General features: G+C 39.5%; 1 protein-coding gene across 1 annotated transcript; it reads left to right on the forward strand.

The window, feature by feature from the left end:
• The first annotated feature begins 19,737 nt into the window (after window positions 1–19,737).
• LOC136175775 (olfactory receptor 52I1-like) lies at window positions 19,738–20,760 on the forward strand. Its single transcript, XM_065945995.1, has one exon. The coding sequence runs from the start codon at window positions 19,738–19,740 to the stop codon at window positions 20,758–20,760; it is 1,023 nt and encodes a 340-aa protein (XP_065802067.1).
• Window positions 20,761–21,115: the final 355 nt, after the last annotated feature.

The raw sequence follows: 21,115 nt of genomic DNA on the forward strand, positions 1-21,115 counted from the left end.
CTACTCACACACTAAGGAAAAAAGCTTTGAATCCAAGTTAAGCAATAGGAAAGTAAATCCTATAGAAAGAGCCCTTAAATTTCACCTATTACCAGTCTTGATGCATTTCTTGGCATCTCAACTGTCAAGATCATTTTCCTCTCAGGACAGAAGTAGTGTGAGGAAAGAGGAAACCGTCTAGGATCAGTGTCAGAGCCCCATGTAATGCTCCAATTCCACCCCAGCCTATACACCTTACAGGGATCTTTTTGCTCAAGTTAATTAAGATGTTAACGAGACTCAACTGCAGGCTAAGGAACATCAGCAAACCCTGCCAGAAAATGAGTTCTGAATGTAGAGATTCTTGAATTCAAAGATCTGTAGTTTGGCTATGAAGTATGAAAGGCAACTTTAGGGTCTGGGGGTCCCATAAAAAAGCTACAGACTGATTTCAGCAGTGCAGTTACGATGAACTCTAGCCTAAACTCCAAGGGACATAGGAGAAGATTATTTCAAAGACTTTGAAGACTGTAATAGCTAGGGGGCCAAAGGATCACTTGCTTCTATGAAGACAAAAACACCAAGAGCTCAAAAGGTAAAGTAAGAAAGCTAAACAGTGGGCATATGAGGGCATTATGGGTTGATAGAGTCTCTCCCCCAGAGTCCGTCCCTAGTTGTGGGTCTTGCCTCACAAATTCCAGCCAGACAAACATCAGAGTATCTCCTAGATTTCAAGCTCCCCAAGAAAGTGGCTGATTAAGGGGAATGGAGAAAATAAGGAAAGCTTAAATTTGAGAATGGCCCTTCTGTCTGGAAAAGGATTTTTTTTAGAAAACGCATCTCAGACAGGGTAAATGTCCATGAAACAAGATGGACTAGGCAGGAAGTCCTTCCTGAAAGTTTTGGGTAGCTTTTGGGGCAGCAGTTAGTTATAAAGCAAGCCCAGTGAAAGCACCAGGAGGACAATAGGCTGTATTCATAAGGAGTTTCCCTCTGATGTGCTATCTTGTGAGTCAGGAGAGAAGTAGCCCATAAGGTGCCCTTGTCAGGAATAGTGTGGTTAGTTTTAATAGACTAGGCTAGAGTTATAGAGCCAAAGCTTGAGGCAGCCAGCGAAGGTCTTTCTTGCAGTCTTCCACTGTAAGAGATGCCAAACATAATTAGCATGCCCTTCCTGATGAAAGCAGGATTAGTGCTCACAGCCCAGCCCTTTGCTAGCATCATTTTTGAGAGTTATTTCCAGTCCCAGATTTTCCAAGAGCCCACAAGAACCCAAGTAAAGAAAGCAGGGGTAGGAGGAAAGAACTCCATCTGAAGAGGTTCAACTCAGTTGTGTTCGACTTTGTGACCCCATGGACTTCAGCTTGCCAGGCTTCTCTGCCCATCACCAACTCCTGGAGCCTACTCAAACTCATGTCCATTGCATTGGTGATGCCATCCAATCATCTCATCCTCTGTCGTTCCCTTCTCCTCCTGTCTTCAATCTTTCCCAACATCAGGGTCTTTCCCAGTGAGTCGGTTCTTCACATCCGTGGCCAAAGTATTGGAGTTTCAGCTTCAATATCAGTCCTTCCAATGAATATTCAAGGACTGATTCTCTTGAGGACAGACTGGTTGTATCTCCTTGCACTCCAAGGGACTCTCAAGAGTCTCCTTCATCACCGCAGTTCAAAAGCATCAACTCTTTGGCCCTCAACTTTCTTTATCGTCCAACTTTCACATCCATACATGACTAATGCAAAAACCATAGCATTGTCTAGATGGACCTTTGTTGGTAAAGTACCTGAAGAGGTAGTTTCCAGTATTTGATCAGCCAAAGCATTTCTTCAACTCAGTACAAACATTCTTTCTCATCAGTGAGAAAAAAACCCAAGTTTTGACTTCTTGTAACTATTTTGTGATTATGAGATAGACAAAAGGAAGAATGACTAAAACCTAGACACCTTATTCATTTTGCTCAACTTTCTCTCACAGCCAAGAAACAGGAAATCCATTGTCTCTCAAGAGGCAGAAATAGAAAAGTAGAAACAGAAACTGACAGAAAAGAGAATCTGTATTTGAGAACGTCCAGGAGCTCCAATTAGTACTCAGAATTGATTCTCCCACCACCTCAGTCTGCAACAGAAAGAGCTGGTAACTGCCAGAATCTAAGGGGAGAGAACTTAATTGGTCAGAGTTAGAGATTCAACATGATTGGTCAGGCTGGAGCCAATGAGCTTCCTGAATCTATTAAACCAGAAGTAAAGTGGCAGCTGAGGACTGTTAGCTACCTTTTTGTTTTTAATTGGAATACCTTTGAGTATGTCCACCTGTAAGTACTACATGATAATTCATTCTTCAACAAGCAAAAAAGTGGCAACTGTCAGAAATGAGCTAGAATCTTAATCTTGATAATAAAATAAACTCAGTAATCAGTGATATTACACCATTCCACTTGAAAAACAATAAATATTTCTTTCCTTAATTATTATAGAAGAAGACACGTCATATTATTTATCTCTGTGGGCAGAATTCATTGCTAACTCCCTTCTTTGTAGGGTCTCTTCCTTACAGCCCCAACCCTCTCCCTCCAGAAACATGTTTGGGCAAAGCAAGACTGTGTAACTAGTGGCCATTCAGTCACTTCATAATCTCACACTGTCCCTCTAGATGACTGCAGTTGATATCAAAACCCACTTTTCATGTCTTAGTTTTTCTCATCAATGCATCTTCATCCTCATTTTTGAGCTTAGGAAAACTGGTGAAATCTCTAATGAGGAGAGCTTGAATACAGTCATTATTTTTACTCTGACACTTAGTAGAAGAGTGTTTATGCTGCCAGGAAAATATAAGTTTATGCATCTCATCTCTAGCAGCTGCACCAGCATCATCACCCAAGATATATAGGAAATGCAAAATTTTAATATACTGATTCAGAAACTCTTGGGATAGGGCTCAGCAATATGAGGTTTAACAAGCCCTCCAGGTGATTCCAGTGCATACTGAAGTTGGAGAAACACTGCTTATAGCAAGTCAGTCAGAATTTTTGGGACCTGTGTTGCCTTTCGAGACACCAAGTGTAGCTTTTAAAAGTTCTTTGGGTGATTTCAATCTGCAGCCAAGGTTGTTAACCACTGCCTTGATTATTCATGAATTCAGCTACCATTTTGGTGCAAACTGAAGGTGATTACCAAATCTTTAACTCTGGTACAGACCTCCCTCATTACCTCCAGGCCAATTTATCCAGCTGATTTATAGAGAACTAATAATATGTAGGACCAGGTGCTAAGTGCCTTCCAATTTACCATTTTATTTAATCTCTGTGAGGTAGCTATTTTCAGAGCTTTTTATTGATACATCTGAAGACCTAGGGCTTTTAGATATTAAATAACCTACTCAAAAATAAAGAATTAGTAAGTGGCCAAGCCTAGATTCAAGAACATGACTTGGTTGATGATTACTACACTATGTTATTGTCCATGCTACTTCTCAGAAGTTTAGTGGACAGGATCAGCTGGCCTGAAATGTGACATGACTGACAGACTAGGTTTAGAATAATTTAGAAACTTTTGGGAGTTATAGAGTAGCTAGGATTTACACAGAATCCTGAAAGGAGGGTATCATAAGACATAAGCACAATTTCAGGCCTGTGTGTGCTTGGTTGATCTGTTGTGTCTGACTCTTTGTGACCCCGTGTACTGTAGCCCATCATGCTCCTCTGTCCATGGGATTTTCCCAGAAAGAATACTGGAGTGGGTAGCCATTCCCTCCTCCAGGGGCTTTTCCTGACCCAGAGACCAAACCTGTTTCCTGTGTCTCTGGCATTGCGGACAGATTCTTTACCTCTGAGCCACCAGAGAAGCTGGTGGACTTCCCTGATGGCTCAGCACTTTAAGAATCTTCCTACAATGCAGGAGACCCAGGTTCAATCCCTGGGTTGGGAAGATTCTCCTGGAGAAGGGAATGGCTACCCACTCCAGTATTATTGCTGGGAAAATCCCATGGACAGAGGAGCTTGTTGGGCTACAATACATGGGGTCTCAAGAGTTGTAGACGGCTGGGCGATTAACACTCTAGGTTTGGGGGACCAAAAAGTTCAGACATTTCTTTGATGTATCAAGAAATGCTTCTCCTTCATCAGCCACTTATATTTCCCTAGCTACACAATAAAGGTTATAAACTATATTTATATTAAGGTTACCTATGAGCACTGCTTTATTTTTTACAGTTATCATGTTTCCTAGAAATAAAAGAGCAGGCAGACAACTCAACAGCAGTACAGCAGCATTCAAGTTCAATAGAGGTTTTACTAGCATTCTGGTAGAAATATTCTCTCTGAACTAAGACCTCAAATACAACAAAGCTTAAGACTGTTAGCAGAGGAAGTTTAAATATAAAAATTGGAACATGGAAGAAACCTAGATGCCCATCAGCAGACAAATGGATAAGAAAGCTATGGTACATATACACAATGGAATATTATTCAGCCATTAAAAAGAATACATTTGAATCAGTTCTAATGAGATGGATAAAACTGGAGCCCATTATACAGAGTGAAGTAAGCCAGAAAGATAAACACCAATATAGTATACTAACGCATATATATGGAATTTAGAAAGATGGTAACAATAACCCTATATGCAAGACAGAAATAGAGACACAGATGTATAGAATAGACTTTTCAACTCTATGGGAGAAGGCGAGGGTGGGATGATCTGAGAGAACAGCATCAAAACATGTATATTATCAAGTGTGAAACAGATCGCCACCCCAGGTTGGATGCATGAGACAAGTGCTAGGGGTGGTGCTCTGGGATGACCCAGAGGGATGGGATGGGGAGGGAGGTGGGAGAGGGGTTCAGGATGGGGAACACATGTATATCCATGGCTGATTCATGTCAATGTATGGAAAAAACCACTACAATATTGTAAAGTAATTAGCCTCCATCTAATAAAAATAATTGGGAAAAAAAGAAATTGGAACACTGGGAGTGATGGTGAGAGAAGCTAAACCTATTCCCATCCTTTGGTTCCTGGAATATATGTTCTAGCTATTGGAGATACAGATCCATGTATTGACTGTTGGTTTAGAGAATAAATTCTGGAGGTCAGCTTCCCAACTTAGTGAGGTCTCCCCAAACTGACATCTAGACTCTCATTCCAATTTGATGGAGAAATTAAAAGCATTATAGACAATCAAAAGCTAAAATAATTCAGCACAACTAAACTAATTTTACAGCAAATGTTAAAGGAATTTCTCTAGGTAACAAAGGCCAGAACTAGAAATAAGAAACTTATGAAATGAAAAAGCTCACCATTAATGGCAAACATATAGTAAAGGTGGGAAATCAACCATACACAAAGCTAGTAGGGAGGTTGAAAGGCAGAAGTAGTAAAATTTTCTATATCCACAACAAGCAATTAAGGAATACACAAAAAATTGGATGTAAAATCTGATATAAAAATAACAATCATGAAGGGCTGTGCTGTGCTTCATTTCTCAATCATGTCCGACTCTTTGTGAGCTCCTGGACTGCAGCCCACCAGGCACCTCTCTCCCAGGGGATTCTCCAGGCAAGAATACTGGAGTGGGTTGTCATGCCCTCCTCCAGGGGAGCTTCCCAACCCAGGGGTCAAATCCAGGTCTCCTGCATTGTGGGCAGATTCTTTACCATGTGAGCCACCAAAGAAGCCCAAGAATTCTGGAGTGGGTAGCCTATCCCTTCTCCAGGGGAACTTCCTGACCCAGGAATTGAATCAGGGCCTTTCTGCATTGCAGGCAGATTTTTTACCAGTTGAGCTTCCAGGGAAGCCCAATCATGAAGGAAGAGAAGTAAAAATGCAGGGTTTTTTAAATGCATTTGAAAGTAAGAGATCAGAAACTTCAAACAATTACATAAAAATACATGCATATAGTAGTATATTTAATAGTATATATGTTTATGTGTGCTCAGCCTTATCTGACTCTTTGTGACCCCGTGGACTATAGCCCACCAGGCTCCTCTGTCCATGGGATTATCCTGGCAAGAATATACTGGAGTGAGTTGCCATTTCCTGCTCCAGGAGAACTTCCTGACCCAGGGAGCAAACATGCATCTCCTGAGGATCCTGTATTGCAGGCAGATTCTTTACCCACTGAGCCACCTGGGAAGCAGTGAACAATAAATCCTACTATACAATAAATCCTCTTAACCACAAACCAACAATCTATAATAGATATACACATAAAAAGAAAAAAGAATCCAAACATAACCCTGAAGATGGTCATCAAATCACAAAAGAACAAAAGAAGAAAATGGGGCAGGGGAAGATGACCTATAAAAACAAATGCAAAAAAAAAAAATAAATAGCAATAAGAACATATATATCAATGATTACTTTAAATGCAAATATATTAAGTGCTTGAATCAAAAGACATAGACTGTCTGAATGGACACAAAAACAAGACATGTTATATGCTGCCTAAAGAGGCTCACTTCAGGTCTAGGAACACATAAACACTGAAAGTGAGGGAATGGAAAAAGATATTCCTTGCAAATGAAAATCAAAAAAAAGACAGACTAGCCATACTTATACCAGACAAAATGACTTTAAAGACTGTTACAATAGACAAAAAAGGACACTACATAATCACCAAAGGATCGATCCAAGAAGAAAATATAACAATTGTAAATATATATACACCCAACATAGGAGCACCTCAATGTCTAAGGCAAATATTAACAGACATAAAAGGAGAAATTGACAGTAACATAATAATAAATAAAGTGTGTGTGTTAGTTCCTTAGTTGTGTCCAACTCTTTACGACCCATGGACTCTACCCTGTCAGGCTCCCCTGTCCATGGAATTCTCCAGGCAAGAGTACTGGAGTGAGTTGCCATTTCCTTCTTCAGAGGGTCTTCCCAACCCAGGCATTGAACTCGGGTCTCCTCTACTGCAGGCAGACTTTAACACCTCACTTACATCAATGGACAGATCCTTCAAAAAGAAAATCAGTAGGGAAATACAGGCCTTAAATAAAACATTAGGCCAAATGCATTTAATTGATATTTACAGAGCATTCCATCCAAAAGCAGCAGAATATACATTCCCTCATGTTCACATGGAATATTCTCTAGGACAGATCACAAGTTAGGCCATAATGTGTTGTGGCAAATTTAAGAAAACTGAAATCATATCAAGCATCTTTTCTGAACACAACACTATGAGACTAGAAATCAGCTACAAGAAAAAAAATTACAAAAAACCACAAGCATATGGCAGCTAAACAATACACTACTAAGAAACCAATGGATCACTGAAGAAATCAAAGAGGGAATTATTAATAAAAAATATGCCTAGAAACAAATGAAAACAAAACACAATGATCCAAAACTTATGGGATGCAGCAAAAGCAGTTCTAAATAGGATGTTTATAGTGACATAAGCTTACATCAAGAAACAAGAAAAATTTCAAGTAAACAACCTAACCTTACATCTAAAGCAACTAGAGAAAGAGGAACAAACAAAATCCAAAGTTAATAGAAGGAAAGAAATCATAATGCTCAGAGAATAAATAAATGACTTGAAATCTAAAAAGATATAAAAATGATCAACAAGTTTAAAGCTGGTTTTTTAGAAAGGTTAACAAAATTGATAATCCTTAGCCAGATGAATCAAGAAAAAAGGGAGAGTGCCCAAATGAATAAAATCAGAAATGATAAAGAAGTTAAACCCAACACCACAGAAATACAAGAATCATAAAAGATTACTACAAGCAACTATATGCCAGTAAAATGGACAACCTAGAAGAAATGGACAAATTCTTAAAAAGGTACATTCTCCCCAGACTGACTCAGGAGGAAGTAGAAAACATGAACAGACAAATTACCAGTACTGAAATTAAATCAGGAATTAAAAACCTCTCAACAGACCAAACCTCTGTCAGGACCAGATTGCTTCACAGGTGAATTAGTGCAAACATTTAGAGATGAATTAACACTATCCTTCTCAAACTATTTCCAAAAGTTGCAGAGGAAGGAACACTTCTGAATTCATTATATGTGGCCAGCATAACCCTGATCCAAAAACCAGACAAAGAAATCACATACACACAAAAAGAAAATTACAGACCAATATCACCGATGAACACAAATGAAAAAATCCTCAACAAAATACTAGCAAGCCAAGCAACAATGCATTAAAAAGATCATACATCATGATAAAGTCGGATTTACACCCAAGGATGCAAGGAATTTTCAAAATCCGCAAATCAATCAATGTGATATTCCATATTGACAAATTAAACAATAAAAACCATATGATCGTCACAATAGATTCAGAAAAAGCTCTTGATAAAATTTAACATCTATTGATGATAAAAATAAAGGCTCTCCAGAAAGTGGGCATAGAGGGAACATACCTCAACATAATAAGGGCCATATTTGACAAACCTGCAGCTAACATCACACTCAATGGTGAAAAGCTGAAAGCATTGCCTCTGAGATCAAGAACAAGAAAAGGATACCCACTCTTTCCACTTTTATTCAACATAGTTTTGAAAGTTCTAGCCACAACAATCAGAGAAAAACAAAGAGAATTCAAATTGGAAAGGAAGAAGTAAAATTGCCACTGCAGATGACATGAAAGTATACAGAGAAAATCCTAAAGACACCACCAGAAAACTACTAGAGCTCATCAATGAATTCAATAATGTTGCAGGATACAAGATTAATGTGCAGAAATCTGTTGCATTTCTATACACAAACAGCCAAATACCAGAAAGAGAAAGTAAGGAAACAATCCCATATGTTATCATATCAAAAGAAAATTATCTAGGAAGAAACATACCCAGGAAGACAAAAGAGCTATACTCTGGAAATTATAAGACACTGATGAGAGAAACTAAAGATGACAAATGACATAGACAAATGAAAAGATATACCATGTTCTTGAATTACAAGAATCAGTATTGTTAAAATGAGATACTACCAAAGGCAATCTACAGATTCAACATCATCCCTATCAAATTACCAATGGAATTTTTTACAGGACTACAATAAAAAAATCTTAACTTTGTATGGAAACACACACAAAAAACAGAATAGCCAAAATAATCTTGAGAAAAAAGTATGAAGCTAGAGGAATCCTGCTCTCTGACTTCAGACTATACTATAAGCTACGGTAATCAAAATCAGATCCATAGTTCAATGCAACAGATTACATAGCTCAGAAATAAACCTGTGCACTTCTGGTCAATTAATCTATGACAAGACAGGCAAGAATATACAATAGAGAAAAGACAGTCTCCTCAAAAAGTGATACTGGGAAAACTGGACACCTGCATGTAAAAGAATGAAATTAGAACATTCTCTAACATGATATAAAAAAATAAACTCAAAATGTATTAAAGACCTAAATGTAAACCCAGATACTATAAAACTCTTAGAGGGAAATATAGGCAAAACACTCTTTGACATAAACTGCAGCAATATTTTTTTCAATCCATTTCCTAGAGTAATGGAAATAAAAGCAAAAATAAATGAATGGCACTTGATCAAACATAAATTTTTCCACAGCAAAGGAAACCATAAATAAAAAGACAATGTATGGACTGAGAGAAAATATTTGCAAATGATGTGACCATCAGGGGCTTAATTTCCAGGATATACAAATAGTTCACAGGATTCAGTAACAAAAAAACAACCCAATCAAAAAATGGGCAGAAGATATAAGTAGACAGTTCTCCACAGAAGACATACTGATGACTAATAGGCACATGAAAAGATGCACAACATTGCTATTATTAGAGAAATGCAAATCCAAACTACAATGAGGGGATATATGTACATATAACTGATTCACTTTGCTGTACAGCTGAAACTAACATAACATTGTAAAGCAACTATATTCCAATAAAAATTAGCACAAAAAAATAAAAAGTGCCTAATGAAATTCCAACATAAAAATGCATTTAATAGCTTAAGAAAATTATACAAAATGTGAACAAAGATGTTCATTTCAGCATTGTTTATAAAAAATTTCATCTAGGTGTAGACTTATAACATTATAGATGTTGACCTTTCTGCATAACTTAAGTGTATAATGTATAATCCTATTCATCTAAACCAGAGGGTCTTATCATTTTGGATAAGGAGAGTTAGTCACATTTTTGGAAATCGAATGAAGTTTATGGACTCTTCTTCAAGGGAAAAGAAAACACAAATCACTTTTCACCCATAATTTTAAGGAGTTCATGAACCTCCTTAAAAAAGCTTGAATATTTGAGTTCATAGTTGACTCCAAACCAAGTCTCTGAACTGGCTACTTCCTGTTTGCTAGGCTGTCTGACAAAACAATTATACTTTCTCTTAATACTAGATTTGTTTTCTATATTATAGCCAATAGAAATGTAGTTAATATAAAATTTAAGAACTTGGGTTCTAAAATCAAGCAGATCTGGATCCAAATCTTGGTTATACTACTTAATAGCTCCATGATCCTGGTCAATTTGTTTGACCTTCCTGAATCTTAGTTTCCTTATCTCCAACATGGGGGTAATAATAGTACTGACCTCACAGGATTACAAAGAAGATTAAATAAAATAATACATGTCAAATGTATGCTTAGCACAATACCTAGTATATGTTAAGTGCTGAACACCCTGTTTTATTACAGTTAGGAAACAGAATCATTTCCCTTCTTAGATATTTCCAATAGTATGATAGCTACAGTTGTCTTAACTACTTCACCTAGATCTGTCTAACTAGTTAGCTAAATGGTTCAAGCTCTGAGTGTTTTAACCTAAATAACCATATTTATTGATTAGCTCCATTGCCAAGAATATGACACCCACCCTCAAGCCCCAAACTAATGATTAAAAGTGAACCATAACATTTTTAGGAGAAATCTAGTATTTTGTCAATCTTGAGTGACAAACTAGAACAGTATGATTGCAATTTGAAAGATACTGAAATATAATCTGAGATAGATTACATCTGTTTCAGTTACCATGGCCCTAGACCAAAGGATCTGTCATATTGAAGACATTCAATAAATATTTATTGACTGAGTGACTGAATTCTGTTATAATAATAAAATGTCTTTAGAGAAAGAAAAAAACTACAGTGAAGTACCACCTCATACTAGTCAGAATGGCCATTATTAAAAAGCCTACAATTAACAAATGTTGGAAAGGGTGTGGAGAAAACAGAACGCTCCTACACTGTTGGTAGGAACATAAATTGGTGCAGCCACTAAAGAGAACATCAAGGACTTTCCTTTAAAAAAAAACTAAAAATAGAGTTACCATATGATCCTACTCCTGGGCACATAACTGTAGAAAACTCTAATTCAAAAAGATACATGCAATATTCATAGCAGCACTATTGACAATAACCAAGACATGGAAGCACCTAAATATCCATTGATAGGTGACTAGATAAAGAAAATGTGGTATATATACACACTGGAATATTATTGTCATAGAAAGAATGAAATAATGACATTGTAGCAACATGGGTAGACCCAGAGACTATTGTACTAAGTTAGGCAAATCAGAAAGAGAAAGACAACTACCATATGATGTCACTTACATGTAGAATCTAAAATAAGATACAAATGAACTAAGTTACAAAACAGAAACAGATTAACAGACATAGAAAACAAATTTATGATTACCAAAGGGGACAGAGGTAGGGAAGGATAAATTAGGATTAACAGATACATACTAATATATATAAAACAGAGAAACATTGAGGATCTACTGTATAGTACAAGGAAGTATATTCAATATCTTGTAAAAATCTAGAGTGGAAAAGAATCTAAAGAAGAATATAAATACACACATAACTGAAACACTTTGCTACACACCTGGAACTAACACAACATTGTAAATCAACTATACCTCATTAAAAAAAGAGTTAAAAATGACCAAGGGGAAGTAACCACTAAAACTGATAAAAATGATTTGAGATTGTCCAATTTTATGCAAATAAGTTGGAAAACCTGGGTGAAACTGATAGCAATACAATACAGTATAATACAATGAAATTCCTTTGATCAAAATTGCACTGAAGAAATAAACCAAAGATCTACTCTCTGGAAAAAATAATTAATAGGTTCAGGTGATTTCATAGGGGAGTCAAGAAACAAAAGAGAAATTTGCAGAAATAGAAAAGTATCCAGTTTTCCCTACATAGAAAATGTTACATTTGTGGCTGAACCTGAAAAAGACTGTGTAGAAAAGGAAAAGAAAATTAGAGATGAATTTCCTTATAAATATTCATACAAAAATACTAATTAAAATATCAGCAAATAGAATCCAACTGTATTGTGAAAGTAATCCACCATGACCAAGTGGGATTATCCAATGAATGGATATGTGGTTCAATTATGTGAAATCCTTCAACTTAAATCACCAGATTAACAGATCAAAGGAACAAATAACACATTTCTTTCCAGAGACAGTAAAAAGGCTCTTGCCACCAACTGTCCATATAGCACTCAAATAAGAACTGATTGTAATTGATATGTGTACTTCACTCCTAAAGCCAGCATCTTACTTAAGGGAGAAACAGTAAACAACTACCATCAAGATCAGAAATAAGGCAAGACCATTCATTGCCTTAGATTGTGTCTGCTCAGAAACAGATCCTGAGTCAAGAATTTGAAAGGTCAAATATTACAAGAGTAGTCTGTTGCCTGCAGAGTGCCACTGAAGATCATCTAGACAGATAATATCTCCTAAGAGAAATAGAAAGCAGATTTGCTTCCAAACTCACTTATGTGGCTGGTGACAAGCCTCAGAAGATCCCCTTCCAGACTCACTCGACCTAGAATTTCCTTGCCATATGGATCTCTCCACAGGGCCACTAACATGACTGGCTTACCTCAAAATCTCGGAAAGAGTGAGAAAGACAGCAAAACAGAATGAGCAAGTTGGAAGCCACAGTCTATTGGTAATTTAACCTTCAAAGTTAAATTCCACCATTTTTGAAGCTTTCTACTCATTAGAAGTGAATTATTAGGTTGAATCCAGACTCAGGGCTTCCCTGGTGGCTCAGCATTAAAGAATCTGCCTGCAATGCAAGAGCCACAGGAGACAGGGCTCCCATCCCTATGTTGGGAAGATCCCCTAGAAAAGGGAATGACAACCCACTCCAGTATTTTTACCTGGGAAATCCCATGGACAGTGGAGCCTGGCGAGCTATAGTCCATGGCATCACAAAGAGTCAGACATGACTGAAGCAACGTAGCATAAGCACAGGCTCAAGCAGAGGGGATTAAAAATGGGTATGAATGTCGGTAGGTACCTGATACCTACTACAAACTACCTCCTGAGAATATTGGGACCAGGGGTTTCGGTGACTGAGGTTTTGTATCAACTAATGTAAATAACAAGTAAATAAACTTGGATAGCAATCTAAACATCTCATCCTCTGCCTCATCACCAACAATGGACATGAATTTGGGCAAACTTGAGGCTTCCCTGGTGGCTCAGATGGCTCCTGCCTGCAATGCAGGAGACCTGGGTTCAATCCCTGGGTTGGAAAGATCCCCTGGAGGAGGGCATGAGAACCCACTCCAGTATTCTCACCTGGAGAATTCTATGGACAGAGGAGCATGGTGGGCTACAGTCCATGGGGTTGCAGAGTCTGACAGGACTGAATGACTAAGCATACTGGGAGACAGTGAAGAACAGGGAAGCCTGGCATGCTGCAGTCCACGGGGTCACAAGGAGTCAGACACGACTTAGCGACTGAATAACAACAACAAACTTGGATGGCATGTTCCTAAAGATAGATCTTTGGACTATTTCTGAATGCCTCCACGTCTATCTTGGGGCAGAACACAGTATAGCAGTTTTGGGGACTAGTTTTCTTGTAAGCTTGAAGACTGGACCTTCTCAAAGATGCTAAGCCTAGCAAATTGAATCTAAAGTACTCACTGGTCATTAGAAATGTGCTGGCTGAGGAAGGCAAGGAGTGCTCCCATGCCCCTCCCTGCAGAAGGCAGCAGAATGGCTCTCACCATTCACTAAGTAACAACTGTATCTCTGCTGAGGACTTGGGGAGCTGGGAACACACTGTGTTGTGTCTTGATTTTTCATATTTCCATATATATGTGTTGCTGCTGCTGTTGCTGTTTTGTTGCTAAGTCGTGTCTGACTCTTTGCGATCCCAAGGACTGTAGCTCACCAGGCTCCACTGTCCATGGCATTTCCCAGGCAAGAATACTGGAGTGGGTTGTCATTTCCTTCTCTAGGGGATCTTCCCCACCCAGGGATTGAACCAGCCCATATGGCATCTCCTGCTTGGCAGGTAGATTATTTAACACTGAGCTACCCAGGAAGCCTATATATCTGTGCATCTTCTGCAATTAAAAAAAAAAAATAAAAACTTCTATATCTTGCACCTGTTGGTTTCTTTTTCTCAGCTTTATTCCTGGTGATGCCCAAGCAGAAGTCAGGACTGCTAATATATGGCCCACACACCCATCTAGCCTCGTTACCTGCATTCTCTTTCAAGTACCCTGCATTCTATCTTCTCTGCTTATTTTCTATTTGGAAAATAGTTTGTCTTTTTATATCTTTGTGCTGAAGTGCATATCCTTCTCCCAGTTTGAAAAGCCTATCTTCCTTGGCCTCCCTTACACTCTATTTTCATTCTCTATTCAAATAGGACTTTATAACACACTTCTAGGAGAAGTATTTAAATAGTGAAGCCCAACATGAGTTCCCAGGCAGAATGCAGGAACTGAACAGAGAAGTGGACTTTGAGATATTAAGTATGCTATCGGTGTGAAGAGTTCTTCAAAAAGCAAAATAAATTATGAGTGCTAGAATTTGAATCATGACTCTGGTTTACTATTTTTGTAACCTTCTATACACCCTAATTTCATCTATAAAATATAGATGTAATAATGGTAGCTAAGTTCAGAGTGTTGTGAAAATTGAAAGAGATTTTTAAAAAATGTTTAGCAGGGTGCTTGGAATATAACAGGGTTTCACAAATTTTAACAAGTCTTGGGCCTTTTGTTTTCCTTTCAGAATGCACTCTATTATAACCCTTTAAGTATCCTCTGAGGATTTGAAGAAACAAAGACTCTTTAACCATTAGGCATCTGTCTCGCCCTGAAATCTGGAACACTCTAGGGAACAGAGCACAGACAAAAGTCTGTCTCTGGAGGAGTTACAGTGTTTGGCTGCTGGGCAGAGGCCAAGGGAAGCTGGGGTGTCCAGGGGAAAAGAAGGATGATAGAGAATCTAAACAGGGAAGAGGGCCTCTAATGGGAGGTCTTTGAAAGAGACAGCACTCCTCACTATGCCTCTGTGTTGTTCATATCTGATCTTGTGTTGCTCCTCTTGATGGCTCCTGTATAAATTCCCCTTCTTTTGAGTGAAAGAAATATGGGCCACCATAGGAAGTCAAATAGAGAAAACTCCAGGGATGTGAGTAACTAACCTGGGGACTGGGTGTTGGGCTTGACAAAATCTCAAAGCCAGGGTCACCCTAGAAAGAGGATATAAGCCTTCAGTGTGTTAGTCACTCAGTTGTGTTTGACTCTTTGCAAACCCATGGACTGTAGCTAGCCAGGTTCCTCTGTCCACAGATTCTCTAGGCAATAATATTGGAATGGGTTGCCATTTCCTTCTTCAGGGGATCATCTTGACACAGGAATAGAACTTGGATCTTCTGCATTGTAGGCGGATTCTTTACTCTCTGAGCAACCAGAGAAGACCATGAGCCCTCAACCCAACTAAAAAGGGCTGGCCAGGTCTAGTGGATACTGCTCATACCAAGATCACATCTGGAAGTGACGGGACAATTAGGGAAGGAAAAGGAACAGGAATACATGACTACTTTGGTTCAAAGCTGAGAGAGGAAGGGTAAGTCTAACCTTGAGGTGATGGAGGGAAGGTTTTCAGGGACTACAGGGATTTGAGAGAATAGAAACTGAGCAGTAGGGCTGATTGGGAGCATGTGCTTTTGGTCATAGAGGAGAGGCATTGTTTATCATAAACACAAAGGTTCCATTCGACTGAATTATGCATTACTACTTTTACCATTTTTTTTCCATTTATTTTTATTAGTTGGAGCCTAATTACTTTACAATATTGTAGTGCTTTTTGTCATGCATTGACATGAATCAGCCATGGATTTACAGGTGTTCCCCATCCTGAACCCCCCTCCCACCTCCCTCTCCACCCGATCCCTCTGGGTCTTCCCAGTGCACCAGGCCCAAGCACTTGTCTCGCTAAGTCCTGTCCGACTCTTTGCGACCCCATGGACTCGAACCTGCCCAGCTTCTCTGTTCATGGGATTTTCCAGACAAGAATAGTGAAATGGATTGCCATTTCCTTCTCCTGGGGATCTTCCTGGACCAGGGATCGATCAAAGACTCCACTCCTGCATTGGCGGGTGGATTCCTTACCACTGAGCAACCATGGAAGCATGCTTTCACCTTTAAGACAATTTTAATTTGAATTATTTCCCATCCTTTAAATAGGAATAAAAGAATCTTCATATACCCTATGATTCAGTTAAGTGACTTGTTTTAGTTTTTCTCTAGTAATTGACTTTCCAGATCTTCTTGTGAATGTCTCTGCAAGGTTGAAGGCAGAGACAGGTTCTGGGCTGGAAATGTCTTAGGAGAGCTTGGCCAGGCTGTTCTGAAGAACAGTGCACTTCAACAACCAGAAAGCAATTGTGTCTGTATATTTATCTGGGTAGTGGCCATGAGGATGCGTTTATGTGCTGACCTTATAAAACTTTATCAACGACACGTCTTCTGTGCATTTTACAGTTTGTATATCACGTGTGTGTGCTCAGTTGTAGCTCAGTTGTGTCTGACTCTTTGAGACCCCATGCACTATAACCCACCAGGCTCCTCTGTCCTTGGGAATTTTCTGGGCAGGAATACTGGAGTGAGTTGCCATTTCCTACTCCAGGGGATCTTCCCAACCCAGGGATTGAACCCTTATCTCTTGCATCTCCTGCATTGGCAGGCAGATTCTTTACCATTGTGCCACCTGGGAAGCCCATGTATATCACACTTCAAAAACTTAACCAAAAATATTAGAGACCAAGAAGTAATGTTAAGTGTTTGGATAGGTCAAGTAAAATAAAGACTGAAAAGAAAACATTGGCAATATGTCATTGATGGAGATGATTGTTGAACTTAGCAAGAAAATTTTCAGTAGCAGTAGATTGAAGAGTAAAAAAAAAGACCAACCAAATCACTTATCCTGTCATTTGAAAGGACTAATAAGGTATATAAACATCCAGTAGTGCTAATCAAGAAGGAAAAGGAATGAGGGGGAGAAAATCTCTCAAAAGAATGAAAGGTATGACTATAATTTGCCAGGGTTAGAGAGAGGAAAGATGGGCAAGCATTAGCTCAGACTGCCCATAGAAGAAAGGAAGATTTATACAGAGTAGAGATGCAGAGAGGAAGACCTTGGATGAGAGGTGAGTTAAAGGAGGAAGAATTCTGGTTCCTCAAACTCTTTTTTGACTCTTTGTGGAATGATGCTCAACCTTGAGTTTGTGGCATCCAGGAAACACATTGCAATCTTAAGGATATCCTGAAAAACTTTTTTTTTAAACTTTGCATTATTTTTCTATTTCAAAAACTTTCCCTTCTCCTCTCATGATCTATCACTGAAGATGTTTCACCCAGTGGCTAGACACAGCAAGGTTCTCTGATCATGAAACATAGCTCATTACATCAATCATTCTGTTTCATTATAAGGCAATTCTTATATTCAGGGTTTTCGCTTGTTTGTGTGTTTAAACAAAGACCACAGTTTGCAATCATATCCCAGAAATGTGGCTTTTTAGAAAACCTCAGAGGACTCTCATCAAGGCTGCTGTTGGCACCTCAGTGTGGAATCAGTTAGTGGTAGGCACTCTAGGGGATAAATGGAAGGGTAAAATATATTTATGTGTTACCTGGTTAGATTTGAGAACCAGGTGAATGTTTGTCTAATGAAATGTAATGTTAGTTGCTCTGTCACGTCTGAGCCTTTGCGACCCCATGGACTGTAGCCTGCCAGGTTCCTCTGTTCATGAGATTTACCAGGCAAGAATAGTGGAGAAGTTTGCCATTTCCTTCTCTAGGGGATCTTCCTGACCCAGGGATCAAACCTGGGTCCTCTGTGTTGCAGGTGTATTCTTTACTGTCTAAGCCATGAGGGAAGCCCAATGTTCGTTCAGTGCTTGGCTAAAAAAGAAAATGGTACAGTAGCTGATTGGATTCTGAAACCAGTACTCCATCAATCTTACCTACTCAAATCTTTAGGGAGAAGCTAGTCTGATGAGAAATCCAAGAAGGGTCAAGAATCCAAAATCACTGCAGATGGTGACTGCAGCCATGAAATTAAAAGACACGTACTCCTTGGAAGAAAAGCTATGACAAACTCAGATAGCATATTAAAAAGCAGAGACATTACTATGTCAACAAAGGTCCATATAGTCAAAGGTATGGTTTTTCCAATAGTCATGTATGGATGTGAGAGTTGGACCATAAAGAAGGCTGAGCGCCGAAGAATTGATGCTTTTGAACTGTGGTTCTGGAGAAGACTCTTGAGAGACTCTTGGACTTCAAAGAGGTCAAATCAGTCAATCCTAAAGGAAATCAACCCTGAATATTCATTGGAGGGACTGATGCTGAAGTTGAAGCTCCAATACTTTGGCTACGTGATGTGAAGAGCTGACTCACTAGAAGAGACCCTGATGCTGGGAAAGATAGAAAGCAGGAGGAGAAGGGGGTGACAGAGGACAAGATGGTTGGATGGCATCAGTGACTCGATGGACATGAGTTTGAGCAAGCTGTGGGATTTGGTGATGGACAGGGAGGCCTGGCATGCTGCAGTCCATGGGGTTGCAAACAGTGGGACATGACTGAGCGACTCAACAACCACAAGTGAAGACAGTGTCCAGGGATATGGAAAGTTCTTAGCCTACATGCCCCTGACTGAGGGGAGGGATAGAAGGTGAGTGATAACAGTGGGCTAGTGTGAAGGGTTAGCAGATATGCACTCTTCATATGGGATTGCCTGGAAACCCAGGAAAGAGTTCTCGGGCCATAAATGACTATTGTAAAGTCAACATACTCACACAATTGGTGCGGTAAACCACTAGCTTAATGTCTTGGGAGATGCAATATTAGGGCACTGAGAGGTTGAAGAAGGAAAAGATACAAAATGTTATATGTTCAATCTCAAGAAGTTTCACACAACAATTATTAATTATTAGGAACTAAGTATACAAAAGTAAAACAAAAAACCTTTCTATTGTTTCTGTTTCATCCATCCATTCATTTAACTGTTTGCTATAATGAGTACATATATCTTCTTTTAATTGACGTGTACACAACAGCTGTGGGTCACACTCTTGGCATAAGGGATAAGGCCATGAACAAGACACACATGACTTAAGAAAATCACAGGTAGAGTACTTAAAAGGTCAATTTAGGTTCCTCTGAGGTCAGCATGGATGAGTCCATCTATGTAATTTAGGTTTGGCATGGGATGGTTCAGGAAGTAGAGAAGACTTCCCAAAGGATGCAACTCATGATCTTTGAATAGTGATAGAAATTTGTAAGGCAAAGATTACTGAGAATGATGGAAGGTGGAGCAGGAAAACTTTGTCACATGTCAGTTCCTTAAACCTGTGGCCCACTGAGTTGAGGATAATAATAGGCTCTTTTAACACCAGAGCTGGGGACATGTCTTACAGGATTGTATCCTGTTCTTTTCTAATTTTATACATTAACAGGAAAGCAGTCTCATCTGCGATGCTGGGGTCACCCTACAATCATACAACGGAAGCCCCTGCCACCTTCATCCTGGTGGGTATCCCAGGTCTGCAGTCTTCACATCTCTGGCTGGCTATCTCACTGAGCATCATGTATCCCACAGCCCTGTTAGCAAACACCCTCATAGTGACTGTCATCTGGATGGATTCCACGCTACAGGAGCCCATGTACTGCTTCCTGTGTGTTCTGGCTGCCGTGGACATGGTTATGGCCTCCTCGGTGGTGCCCAAGATGGTGAGCATCTTCTCCTCAGGAGACAACTCCATCAGCTTTAGTGCTTGTTTCACTCAGATGTATTTTGTCCATGCAGCCACAGCTGTGGAGACGGGGCTGCTGCTGGCCATGGCTTTCGACCGCTATGTGGCCATCTGTAAGCCCCTACACTATAAGAGAATTCTCACACCTCGAGTGATGCTGGGAATGAGTGTGACCATCACCATCAGAGCGACCATATTCATGACTCCACTGAGCTGGATGGTGAGTCATCTGCCTTTCTGTGGCTCCAACGTGGTTCTCCATTCCTACTGTGAGCACATCGCTGTGGCCAAGCTGGCTTGTGCCGACCCCAGGCCCAGTAGTCTCTACAGTCTGATTGGTTCCTCCATTATTGTGGGTTCTGATGTGACATTTATTGCTGCCTCCTATATCCTGATTCTCCAGGCAGTATTCAGTCTCTCCTCAAAGAATGCTCAGTTAAAAGCATTAAGTACGTGTGGCACCCATGTAGGGGTTATGGCTCTGTACTACTTACCTGGGATGGCATCCATCTATGTGGCCTGGTTGGGGGAGGACATAGTGCCTTTGTGCACCCAAGTGCTGTTAGCTGACTTGTATCTGATCATCCCACCTACCTTAAACCCCATCATCTATGGCCTAAGGACGAAGCAAATACGAAAGCGAACATGGGGCCTGCTGACGCACTGCCTCTTTAACCACTCCAACTTGGGTTCAGGAATTCAGGCCCTTGAGAAAACCAGACAACTTCAAAGATGCCCTAGCTAACCTGGAGAGTTTGATTCACCTGATGGCATACAAGGTCTAAGAAGAAGCTGTAACGTTTAACTTTACCTAGCTATTCAATTTCTAGCAAGGATGTCAATGAAATGATTTATTTTCTGATGAATATAATGGTTTGAATAAACTAGTATTTGAGTCAGAGATAAGTCTGGGCAGAGAATAAAGATTTGGGATTTTTTTTTCCTTAGATTCTGACCTACATTTCCAATTTAATATCCTACCAGACCATCTGCAGAAGAAACCAACTGTTGGGTCTGCAATGTCTGACTGATTTTCTCACAACTGTTCTCCTTATATGATTATATGGAAGCAACTGTTAATATATAATACACTGACCTCT

The sequence above is a fragment of the Muntiacus reevesi genome, chromosome 9 (assembly GCF_963930625.1).
Source record: "Muntiacus reevesi chromosome 9, mMunRee1.1, whole genome shotgun sequence".
NCBI classification, from domain to species: Eukaryota; Metazoa; Chordata; class Mammalia; order Artiodactyla; family Cervidae; genus Muntiacus; species Muntiacus reevesi.

Coding starts and splice junctions, on each gene's coding strand:
- LOC136175775 (XM_065945995.1), top strand. CDS start 19,738: ATGCTGGGGTCACCCTACAATCATACAACGGAAGCCCCTGCCACCTTC.